This window comes from Aethalodelphis obliquidens, unplaced genomic scaffold (assembly GCF_003676395.1).
Source record: "Aethalodelphis obliquidens isolate GAN/ISIS:26980383/991018 unplaced genomic scaffold, ASM367639v1 scaffold2, whole genome shotgun sequence".
NCBI classification, from domain to species: Eukaryota; Metazoa; Chordata; class Mammalia; order Artiodactyla; family Delphinidae; genus Aethalodelphis; species Aethalodelphis obliquidens.
Genome location: NW_020837946.1, coordinates 73278830 through 73291293, shown reverse-complemented (window position 1 = coordinate 73291293; position 12464 = coordinate 73278830). Strand labels below are relative to the sequence as shown.

At 41.6% G+C, this 12464-nt stretch overlaps 1 protein-coding gene across 1 annotated transcript in view; it reads right to left on the bottom strand.

Annotated features, from left to right (window-relative positions):
* The window catches only part of ACVR1C (activin A receptor type 1C), an 85280-nt gene extending 79605 nt beyond the window's left edge, over nucleotides 1-5675 (bottom strand). The window contains exon 1 of the mRNA XM_027115312.1: nucleotides 5369-5675. Coding sequence (XP_026971113.1) covers nucleotides 5369-5441 — 73 coding nt within the window. The 5' untranslated portion in view covers nucleotides 5442-5675. The remainder of the gene's footprint in view (nucleotides 1-5368) is intronic.
* Between the last annotated feature and the right edge of the window lie 6789 nt (nucleotides 5676-12464).

Sequence of the window (12464 nt, the reverse complement as noted above, 5' to 3'; positions counted from 1 at the left end):
AAATTTTTAAACATGAAATCCCAATCGATAAAAAATCCAGAAAAAGATATAAAAGATAAGGAATGATAAATACACACTCTGTGCTTAGAACTTTTCCTTTTTTTCCTATTTAGTTCTGTTTTCCATTTATATTTGAAAATTAATCCTATTGTTTATTTATTAAAACAAACTCTTTCTATTCATGTGAACATATCTGTTTGAGTTTTTAATGATCCATGCCTACAGTTCACTTATAGGACACTTTTCCCGTGCAAACCTCAAAATGAAGCCAATGCTAATTATTTGGTAGCAGGTCGAGACTTAGCTAGAGCAGGAACTAAACATCCTCTGGCTGATATTTATGTATCCCTGTCCCTCTCCTGAAGGACTCAAGATCATTCTTTTAGGAAGATGCTCTGGAACCATAAACTGTCAGATTATCAGGTCCTGTGTGACCCTAGTTGTTCTCCTCTCTTCTAACCTTTCCTTATTTACAATAAGAGATGCAAGTTCTGCCAAGAAAAATACAACAACCTGGATCTCAGCTGCTGCCTAGAAGTTTTTTAAAGAGAAACACATGAATGTTTATTCAAAAGGAAAACACAGTTGGCCCTCTGTAGCCACAGGTTCCGCATCTGCAGATATAACCAACCAACTCCAGAGAGTTCCAAAAAAGCAAAAGTTGAATTTGCCATGCACTGGTAACTCTTTACATAGGTTTTACATTATATTTACAACTATTTACATAGTGTTTACACGGTATTGAGTATTATAAGTAATCTAGATGATTTAAAGTACAATACATGGGAGGATGTACGTAGATCATATGTAAATACTACACCGTTTTACATAAGGGACTTGAGCATCCTCAAGTTTCAAATTTCAGTATCCCGGGGGTCCTGGAACCAGTCCCCCTGTACTCTAAAAATGCATTTGAAAGCAACAATCACATTCAAAAGACCATAACTTTGGGCAAAACCAACTGCTTTCACGTAACAATAAATATTTGCAGAGAGTCTAGAGAGTATTGTTTCTTTTTCACACATCCTTTTATGTTAAGGTACTCATGTAAGATTAGGAAAGGCTGGGTATCCCCCTCTGTTGACTCAGAAGGACATTCAGTGCCAAGACTTGGAAGTGATCTATTCAGAGATACACATGGGGATGGCAGCAAAGCTAGAACAGAAGTTTTAAGAGATGAGAACTAGAAAATAAGTGTATTCTCTAATGCAAGAGCCGGGAATACATATATCTGAAGCAGTTCATCTCACCACAATATTTATTTAATGTTGGGCTGCCAGATAAAAGTACAGACTACCCAGTTAAACTAGAATTAAACAGCAATTAATTTTTAATATATATATGTCCCATGTCATATTTGTAACCTACTTATACTAAAAAATTATTTGTTGTTGTTTATCTGAAATTCAATTTAACTGGGCATGCTGTGATTCACTAAATCTGTGACTGTATTTAATGTGTCTTTTAAAATTATCTAAAGGGAGTTCCCCAGTGGTGCAGTGGTTAAAAATCCACCTGCCAATGCAGGGGACATGGGTTTGATCCCTGGTCCAGGAAGATCCCACATGCCGCAGAGCAACTAAGCCTGTGTGCCACAACTACTGAGCCTGTGAGCTACAACCACTGAGCCCATGAGCCACAAATACTGAAGCCCACACGCCCAGAGCCCGTGTCTGCAACAAGAGAAGCCACCACAATGAGAAGCCCGCGCACCACAACGAAGAGTAGCCCCCGCTCGCCACAACTAGAGAAAGCCCACACCCAGCAATGAAGACCCAATGCAGTCAAATAAATAAATTATATTTAAAAATAAATAAGTAAAAAAAATTATCTGTAAATGCCCTTGGCTTTAGATTTTTAATCTTCAGGTCAGACTGAACTCCAGACTCACAAAACCAATTGCTCACATGACATCTCCACCCCAGTACCGATGAGACATTTAACACTCAACATACCCAAAACTGAGCTCCAGCTCTCCTCCACCATGCCCCACCTCTCCCCAGGCCTGCTCCACCTGCAGTCAGCCTCACCTTACTTAATGGTCTATTCCTCTATTGCTTGGGTCAAAATTTTGTGTCATCCTTTGCTCCTCTCTTACTCTCACACCTCAAATCCTGTATTTTTGCGTCATTGTAGAAAATCGGAGGAACTCTCTATTTTATACTTCTGTAAGTTTGAGGCTAGAAAACAGGTTCAGGCAGTACAATCAATGAAGAAATACGCTCCCAAGGACTTCTGCACAGAGTTTCTCCTAGTCCAAAGAAGTCTCTTTTTTGGAACCAGGGAGCCTCTTGCTACACTTGTGTCAATCAACCAATAAATGACCATGCTTAAAGAAGGGCAAAGGTGCCATCTTTTGCATTATAAACTCAGTCCAAGGCTTTCACTTTTACTTCCAGCACAGTTTAAAATGTATAGTAGGAACTGCTAACTGCTGTTAAGTGGGGGGAAAAAAAAACTCACTACCTGAAACCCCTACCCCACTCTGGTTATTAAATGCAACAGTTATCTTTTCACCTTTAGAGTAACAGCATCTAGCTTTCTGGACTCTTAATAATCCTTTCTAGCCAGAAGACAAAGGAGTTTCATGAAATTAGTAGAAAATATACAATGTGTAAATCTGTATAATGTCCAAGTCCAGCTTCAAATTTGAGAACTCCAGGGCATTTTCTGGCAATTCTTTGTTTAATACACATGATAAATGTTGTGAGGTCATGTCAGGTCTTTCTTATCAACATCAAGGAACCCAGAAACTAGATAATTAGAGCAACACAGAGCAGCCTAATTTTTTTAGCCAGTCCAGACCAATAAATAGTTTCTCTAAGTTTCCACCAGACCAGCGGTTACCCTTTGAGATTTTCACCAAGGAGCAATGATTTCTACTCTGCTGTCAAGGCTTTACATACCTAAGGTGCTAGAGATGCTGGGGAAGAACAGCCAAAGCAAAAAGGGTTTATTCGTTCATCAATATCTTCAGATATTTAAGGTCCTAGGCTTGGTGCTCAACAGAGCCAAGTTGGAAAGTAGTGTTTTCTGTCATGTGGTTTTGCTATGTCACTGTCAATAGCAACTTATCATATAACATGTCAACAATGGCATGTACATCTCCAAAACATGGTAAATATGATTAACAATGCAATTTGTAAAAGTGACCAGGTCAAGGGTTTCCCTGGCGGCGCAGTGGTTGAGAGTCCGCCTGCCGATGCAGGGGACACGGGTTCGTGCCCCGGTCCGGGAAGGTCCCACATGCCGTGGAGTGGCTGGGCCCGTGAGCCATGGCCGCTGAGCCTGCGCTCCACAATGGGAGAGGCCACAACAGTGAGAGGCCCACGTAACGCAAAAAAAAAAAAAAAAAAAAAAAAAGTGACCAGGTCAAAGATAATGAAGGTAGCCACATGAGAAAACAATTTAAAAGATTAAATAAATAAATAACCTTGACTCCCTCGATCAAATAATCAAAGATTTGTATAAAAAAATAAGAATCAAAAATGTAGATTGCAATATACTTTTTTTTTCCTGTGGGACACAAAGAGGAGTAAAATTTCTTAAACAGGTTTCAGAATGATTGCATTCTACATAGAAAAGTTCATCGTTAAAGTTCAATTTTGATAAGTCCTTCTCTACTGTATTGCCACATTATTTCCATATCAGGCATTTTTCTTAGCCTTCAAATTTTAAGGAAACAATCAAATTTGAATGGATGATCTATTGTACATTTCAATGTCAAAAGTTTCCATGCCTTTTTAAGAACATAGCAGGCAGGGCATGTGTTTCCTATTTTGCTATGCCCAGAGTCTCTGAAATCTTCTAATGATTCTGTCATACAACCAAATATACCTTTCAAGCTAGATAAAAAATAATTGAGTCTATTTTTTTAAATGTCTGCAACAAAGCTATTAGCTCCCTGAAATAAACAGGGTTTGTACAGATAGCCTTCAGAGGCAACTTCACAGGTGTCCAGTTAAAACTGTGATCTCCAGAAGACTTTGTGTGTGTAAATTCTACTAAGTCATCAAGAGCACTTTGAGTATTCCAAGTTAGTGGAGTTTCTGCCCATTTCTCATAAAGACCTTCCCATAGTCATTCTTCTTCTCAGTGATGAATTTACTAACTCTGAATGCAAATACTTCCCTTTATCCCATCATCTTCCTGACAAGTCTCTGGGTAACTGCTTCCTAAAAGGCTGTGCCTTTTCAAAGATAACTGAAATGTTTTCATTCTAATATTGTATCAACTGATCACTTCCAACAATCAAATTTTCATTTGAATATTGTATTTGGTGAGTCTCTCAGACCATCTGAAACACTGAATCTGCACGTGACAGCAATCATACTATTCAAAACATTCTCGTGCACATGTCACTAAGAGGAAAACTACCTACCCTGGAGTATAGCTATTAATGTCAAACAGACTGTCATCGGAGAAAACAAAAATGCATCAAAATCAGCTTCAGACAAAGTACAGCCCTACGGAAAAACACCAGGTTTTTATGTGCAAATGTCTTAAATGTCTGATTGACATGTTTAAAGAATGAGTTAGCAAGGAATCTGCTCCTGGTCTCTCTCCATAACCCAGAATAATGTGATAATGAAAAGAATTTTAGAGTTAAAGGGCTCTTCATCATAGCACACTATATGCATTTGCCCCAGTTTCTAGTAAACATTATGAAGAAATGTTTAATTTCTAGCTTGGGCCGAGGGCTCTATTTAGCCTATCAAAGCACAGACCTGTCATAAACGCTGGGACTCTTGCCAGAATTTTTTTTCCCTGCAGCTCTTAGTAAAGATCATACCTCGAAAGCATTGTGCCTTGCAAACCACGCAGATTTAAGCTCCCACTCCCGCCTACAGAGCTTGGCACCAGCGGCTTTTGAGGTATCCCTCATCTCCTAAAACTCTGACTGAATCGCCACCACCACTCCCCACTCTCCCACCACCACCGTGTCGTCATCCTTGCTTAGCTCTCCGGAGCTCAGCACGGAGCGTCCCCCAAGCCCCTGCAGAGTGAACTCACGGTGCCACCCAACTCCCAGCCCTGCACACACCCACAAACACTCTCCTACTCCCTCCGCTACAATCTGCCCCCAAATGTGTCACCCACCTCACCCCTAATCCCATACCCCAACGTCCCTGGAGCTCTTCCCCCTCCTGGTGGCTTCATCCCCAACACACCTGTCTACCCTGCTGGCCGACTTCAGGTGCCCACGCTGCGCCCTATCCCGCGCCCCTTCAATCTAACTGGCGCTTTGCACTCCGCCCCAAGGACGGTCAGTTCGCTCGGAGCACTTTCTTTCCCCACCCCTTGCCCACCCGCAGACCGCCCCCAACGCCCACCCTCACGGGCGCGGAGAAAGGGTCGCTTGTAGTACCTGCCGAGAGCGCGGCGGCCGCGACGAGCAGCAGGAGAGCCTGGCGAAGCGCGGCGCGGAACGCTCGGGTCATGGCCACCAGGCGCCGCGCCCGGGCTGCGAGGCCCCGGAGCCGAGCGCGACGGCCGGGGCAGCGCGGGCCGCTTTGAAGTTCCCGGGGCGCAGGAGGGAAGCACTGCCCGACACCCTTTTGAAGTGTGCGGTTGGCTCTAATCAGCGCGGGCGCCCCCCTCCCCTGCCTCCCCCATCCCCCGCCCCCGCGGCTGGCGGTGCGCGGCGCTCCAGCCACTGGCCCCGGCAGCCCGGCTGGCAGGGGGGCGGGGGGGCGACAGAGCCCGCCCCTGCCGCGCCTCCGCCCCCTGGGCCCTCCGGCAGCCGCACGGGGCCTGCCGCAGCCCGGCTGGCGGGCAAGGGCGGCCCGCAGAAGAAGCAGTGAGATCGCAGAGAGGTGGGGGCGGGGGGGGCGCAGGGGGAGGCAAAGAAAGCAGGTGGGGTGGCGCGGAGTCCCCAAGACTGGATACGCTGAGAAGGGCGTCGGGACAGGAGGGAAAGCCCTACTGAGACTTCAGGAAGACTTAAACCCTGCAGCAGTTGCTTCCTGTTGCTCCGCTCTATAGTCTCCTACAGAAGATCCACGCGTCCAGGTCTCGACACTCATTTGTTGTCCAGTGCCCTAAAGGTTTTCTAACTAGACTGAGCCCTGAAACATCCTGGGTATTCCTCCTGGCTCCTAACTCCGCCACGTCCTGGCTGTGCGCGCGTCTGTGGAAGGGCGCCCTCTCTGTCCAGCCCTGGAAATAACCAGGTGCCTCACTTCCTAGGCTACCTATAGTTTTGGCTTAACAAACTTCATCTCTAATCTGATGCCTTCAAGTGACCCGCCCCCCCAAGAATGGCGACCGAAGCTGGACTACCTGCACCAGGTGATGTGGTCGTCTGCAATGTGTAATCCAGGTTTAGAAGGAAGTAGAGGACCCGTCCTATGCAAAATACTTAGCAAGTACAATTTCAGCAGTTGAAAAACTGAGGGGCGGGTTGGAATCATACACAAGCTTTAAGGGGAGGTGAAGAATGATTGAAAGTACTGCACTAGACACTTTGAGTAGTGTTTAAATCCCTGGGGCTTATCAAATGAGTGTGCTTCCCATGTGGATTGCGTTTGAAAATATAAGGGCAGCATTACCAATTAATAGAAATTAGCCTAAATTTAATCCAGGTATGTAGCTTGTACATTAAAGTGAATGGAATTATTTTTTAAAAGTTTTATTGGAGTACAGTTGATTTACAATGTTGTGTTAGTTTCAGGTGTACAGCAAAGTGAATCAGTTACACATATACATATATCCACTCTGTTTTAGATTCTTTTCCCATATAAGCCATTACAGAGTATTCAGTAGAGTTTCCTGTGCTATATAGTAGCTCCTTATTAGTTATCTATTTTATATATAGTAGTGTGTATATGTCAATCTGAATGGGATTATTTTAAACTGAACAACACAAAAAGCCAAGAATCCAGTGCTGGTGTTATTGCTGCTGTTAGGGGCCTCTTTGAAAAGTGATTGTCATATAAATGAATTGCTTTGGAGTAAGAGATATTACTTGCCTCTTCACCTACTTTAGCTCTAAATAGCACATCTATGGAAGACCTATGGTGAAATGCTGTATGCAGTTGACTTAATCAAAGAGTCACAGTATTGGGGGTGGGATATTTGTCGGACTTTGATGCATAATAGTGACAGTCTTGAGGATCTCACCCCCACCACCACCACCTTGTATGAATCAAAACATTCCTAAGCATAGAAAGACTTTGTTCTCATTTCATTCTGGATCCAAGCAAACAAATAAATCAAAAAAAAAAAAATGGAGATCTGGGACAAGCCTGAGCCCTTCCAGACACCCACAAAACAGATGCTTTTTTTAAAAAAAGAAAAGAAAATGCTAGAACACATTATATTTTGGCTGACTTGGCTTGCTCATTATTTGGTAACTATACCCTAGATGGTGATCTACCATTCGATCATGAGACTTGGAGCCTAAAGATCAGGGCCTGCTTCCTCAAAAGTAAGTGGAACTTCGTTCCTCCCTATTTCTCAGAACCACGACAGGATTAAAAAGGGTAGTGAATGTGAACATACTGTCAAACCAAGGCATTATGCTAATGTCAGGTATTTACCCTCCACATATTTATTTTGTCTCTTGAATACAGTAAGCAATTTCCCTGCAAGTTGGAAAGCTCTCATCTTCTAAGAAAGCAAGGTTATTATCCCAAGAAGTCTGATACTGAATAACTTCAATATTCTAAATAAATTCAACACTTTCCTCTTAGTCTAATGGTGCATTGTCTGCTATGTTATCCACCAGCCACATGTGAGTAGTGAGCACTTGAACTGTGTCTAGTCCAAATTGACATGTGCTGTAAGTATAAAATGCATGCTGGGGCTTCCCTGGTGGTGCAGTGGTTGAGAGTCCACCTGCCGATGCAGGGGACATGGGTTCGTACCCCGGTCTGGAAGATCCCACATGCCGCGGAGCGGCTGGGCCCGTGAGCCATGGCCGCTGAGCCTACGCGTCTGGAGCCTGTGCTCCGCAACGGGAGAGGCCACAACGGTGAGAGGCCCGCGCAACGCAAAAAAAAAAAAAAAAATGCACGCTGGATTTCAAAGACTTATTACAAAATAAGAATGTAAAAATATATCATTAATAATTTTATATTGCTTACATGTTGAAATGATAATATTTTGGATACATTGGGTCAAGTAAAATATGTTACTAAAATTAATTTCACCTCTTCCTTTTTACTTTTTAATATAGCTATTAGAAAATTTTAAATTATATGTGTGGCTCGCATTCTATCTCTATTGGACAATGCTGGTCTAATGAATCCTCCTCAAATGGCAAAAGATCATTACCTTTGTCTTAAGCACAGTATAATAAAGCCAAGTGTTGTTAAGTACCTTGCCAGACAACATGTGGCCAGCCAATGAAGGAAGCAGCAACTCTTGATATCTTGGTGCAAAGTTCTGTGATACAACAAAAAAAAGGTTAATAAGTCAAAATCTAAATACTTAACTTGTAGGATTATATTAAACTACATCTCCAAATACCATTTCCCTCTGTCCTAAGTTCATGTCTTCTTCCAACATCAGTTCTATGGCAGCTCTGAAGTAACAAGTTAACCACTCAGCATGTATTGAGTTCCAATGGCTGGCAAAGTATATTCTTAGGCAACTATAAATACTTCTGATAGCCTTGAAGAAAAGAGCTTCACCCTTATAATGTGTCCCAATTTTTACTTAAAAGAGTATACTTTATTTGTACACACACACATAAACGCACCTATGGATATTAATCCAGTTTTAATCCAATATCTTTAAAAATGAACTATTATTAAGAAAACACTCCTTGGAGCATAGTGAGTGACTCCTGTTACTTAATATAAGCAGCACAAATGCATTGTTCAAGATATGATATAATATAGTACCTCTTTCATACTTTTGTACATAACAGAAAAAAATTTACATGTGAAATTTTAAAAAATTTCACTGGAAAGAAATTTACATGCAAATATGTTTCTAAAGATTTAAGGTTCCCCCCACCCTTAATCATCTATTTGTACATATTCATTACCATAGCAACATTACATCATGACTCCTGGATTCCCATCATCAAAGGAAAACAAAAACAACAAATAATTGAGGAGTTCATAACCCATCAGCAAAACAGACTTCGGGTGAGTAAATCTTACATAACCAGGGAAACAGGTATAAATTGTAAAGATTTGATGCATTTGCAGAATAACATTCCAAATGAATAAGGCAAGTAAATGTGTAATAACTGAACTTTGAAAATGACTATTGGTTGGGTGTGGTTGTTTAGGATTTTTTTTATTGTACAGGTTTCTTTTATTATTATCCTTTCCAGAATCATGAATGCCATGCATCTTAATTTCTCATTTCATCTTGGAACATGAACTTGTCATGGAACAAGCATATGGTGAGGAGGCATACTATGATAATTTGCTATATACTGTCAAGGTCTAATCTTTTCTCATTTTACTGCGTTTTTCCTTCCCTAAACTCACATTCTCTCTAAAGAAGTGCATGACACACTCATCTTCACTCATCTCATCTCTTAATCCCAGAAAGTTTTACATTGGGAAATTTTAGTTTCACTTCGGTTCTTCTTCTTCTCTTGTCTGTTGTTAATTCTATCCCATGAAAATAGTCATGTGTTTTAGGAACTTTGTTGAGATTCTACAATATATACCTTCAAAGTGTCTATACCTCATGAGACAGCTCAGGTCTCATAAAAAAGAAAAATAATGACCCCGCTCTGTGGACATGGATAATGGGGGGATATCAGTTTCTTAGCTCGACTGCCACTGCTAAAAGCTTAATATCTTTGTAAAGTATTCACACTAGGTGTTTTCACCACCTTCCAAAATGACTGCACCCCCTTCACTGATTTTTGTATGCTTTTAATACTATTAATATGGTCTTTCAACAAACTCAAACTTTGTCTGTTTTCTCTTCCACTGGCTAATGTCAGTGTGCTAAGCTGATTAGGCACATTCAATACAGGCTCTATCTATAAAAGGCAGGTCAGAGATTCAGTTCCAAGTAAGCAAGCCTCCACCACTTGGATCATTTCCTTAAAATGGGCCTGTAATTATACTCTACCAGAGTGAGGTTACAAGGAGGTAAGAGAGTTAGATGACTCAGTACAAATGCATCTCTTCCTGAGTAAATCACTCAAAAAGGACAGTTATTTTTAACCCCAGACAAATACCCTGTTTCTTTCCCCCTTATCACTTCCCTCTGTTTCATCTTTTACATCCAGTTAATCAGCAGTTTCTATGGATTCTAACTTTTATTAAAAATCTCTCAAATTTTTTCACTTCTTTCCATCTCACTGCGACCATCCTACCGCAAATCATCATCTTCTTTTACTTGAAATGTCAAATATGCCTCCTAGCTGGTCCCCCTTCCTTGAGATTCACTCCTCTCCGATCTATTCTCATGGACTCTTCAGCCAGAAGGATCTTTTTATAGTACAAATGTGTTCATGTAACAGAATGCTACCTAAGACGTATTGCTAGTTCTAACACTGGCAGTTCTGACATTGGCAACTGAAATTAACTTGGCACATAATAAGCACCCAGGGGGACTGGCCTTTGAAGTGCTCTGCCCTGTCCCCCAATGGGCACAGACAGTGCATCTGATGCCATCAACACTCTGAGGCCGGACAGTGGATGATTCCGCTAGGATCTCTCCTGCTGCTGCATCTGAACACTAGCTGTGCCTTTCTTCACCCTAACTGTAGCTCCAAGGAAAGCTTGAGAACAGAGCATCAGGTTTCTAAAAATATTTATTTATTTATTTACTTTTGGCTGTAAAACATAAAATGCACAAAGTAAAAAAGATTGCCAATGACAAAAGCCCAAAAATAGTTATCAGAAGTACTCACTTTCTATCCCTTAAGAGTGAGACTCTTGTTCCTAAACTGAGACATCAGGCATTTTTCTATAACCTAACAGGACAAGAAACCAAAAAGAACAATGATAGAAAGCATTACTGCCCAAAGCTCCAGAGGAGTAAACTTGAGAGTGATGCGAAGGATGCTGGGAGATCTCAAAAATAATCCAAACTCAATTACTTCCTGTTGGATTGTCTATGTGACCCAGTAGCTTTTACTAACCTGCTGCCAAGTAGGGTGCTTATCTTGTGATAGGACCCCACATGTGTCCTGCTCTTAGAGGTTCATAATAAGTCATTATCAACCCACTCATTTCCTTTAAGGTGACTCCTACATTAGGATTATCAAACATACAGCAAACCATGACATTTTGGAAGATGAGGTACATTATTTTCTTGGTGTGCCCCTTCTCCTTATCTATTGTATAGAGATGTAAAATACATTGATACTTCTATTTATGAATTCTCTGGAAACCAGATTCTTAAGAAACTGCTGTGGTTGAGGGAAAAAGTCATCCAATACTTGGTCCATCACTGAAAAACAAGTTGGCTCACAGCTTATCTCTTCCCACTCTGGGCAAAAGGACTCCACCAGTTGAAAGTAAATTAGCCTCACTCCAAGAAAAGAGGCAAAGTAAGCCCAGCTGGTCTTTGCTATTTCTAGCCTCTCTTATTCCTCTTTTGCCCCCTCTGTCCTACACAAAGGGCTCCTAATCTCCCACCCATTCCTCCCATTCAAACAAGAAACGTTCTGAAATTGTATGGTTATTGGTTGATAAATTATATTTCAGAATGAACAAAATTCTATCAGGCTAGTATATAGCTGTGTATTTGTATATTGTGCCTTTAAGTGTTTTTTTTTTTTTTGAAGAAAAATTTTTTCTTACATGACTTTCAGAAAACAGCAATTATTAGCGGGAAATCTGAGGGCTATGGAGAAACTTACGAGAAAGAAGAATCTAAAGATATTCCTCTAAAGAGTCCAGAACCTTGCTCAATAACTCAAGTCTAATACCTTCTGAGGTTTCAATGGAGAGAATATTGTCATGTAGGCAAGAGGTTGACGGATAAACAGCTCAGTAATCAACTCTGCCACCACCACGTGGGCCCAGAGAGTGGGGACATGGGGACATAAATAGAAGAAAAATTCACGTGTAATACTACAGCTTGATGTGGAACACAACTGCTCTCTAAATTCCTAGTCCTGGAGTTGATGCAAGGCTGGAGGAGTGAAACAAACTCCACTTGAAGCTCAGATATAATAACAAGGGAAACCAAACCAGATAGGAACATACAACCAGGCAACATAGTTCATAAAGTATTATTTGCTCATGTTCTTTCCTGTGGTTTCCTAAAGAGGCGTTTCCCCCCTCAGCTCCAGACTCATTTCCCTGTGGCCTGTTCGGCAGAGGCCATCTTATTTAGGGGGAGGCTGACCCCAGAGAGCAACAGACATTCCCTCTTGCCTTTCTAAAGCCCACCTTCTAAATGTTCATTCTTTTCTGAGAATCCTCCTCTTCACCACATCATTGACTCCAGTAATATCCAACTCTTTAAAGTGAGACCACTTACTCTCCTTCCACCCACATAGGTGTGACCTTACCACTTCACAGGAGAACCAT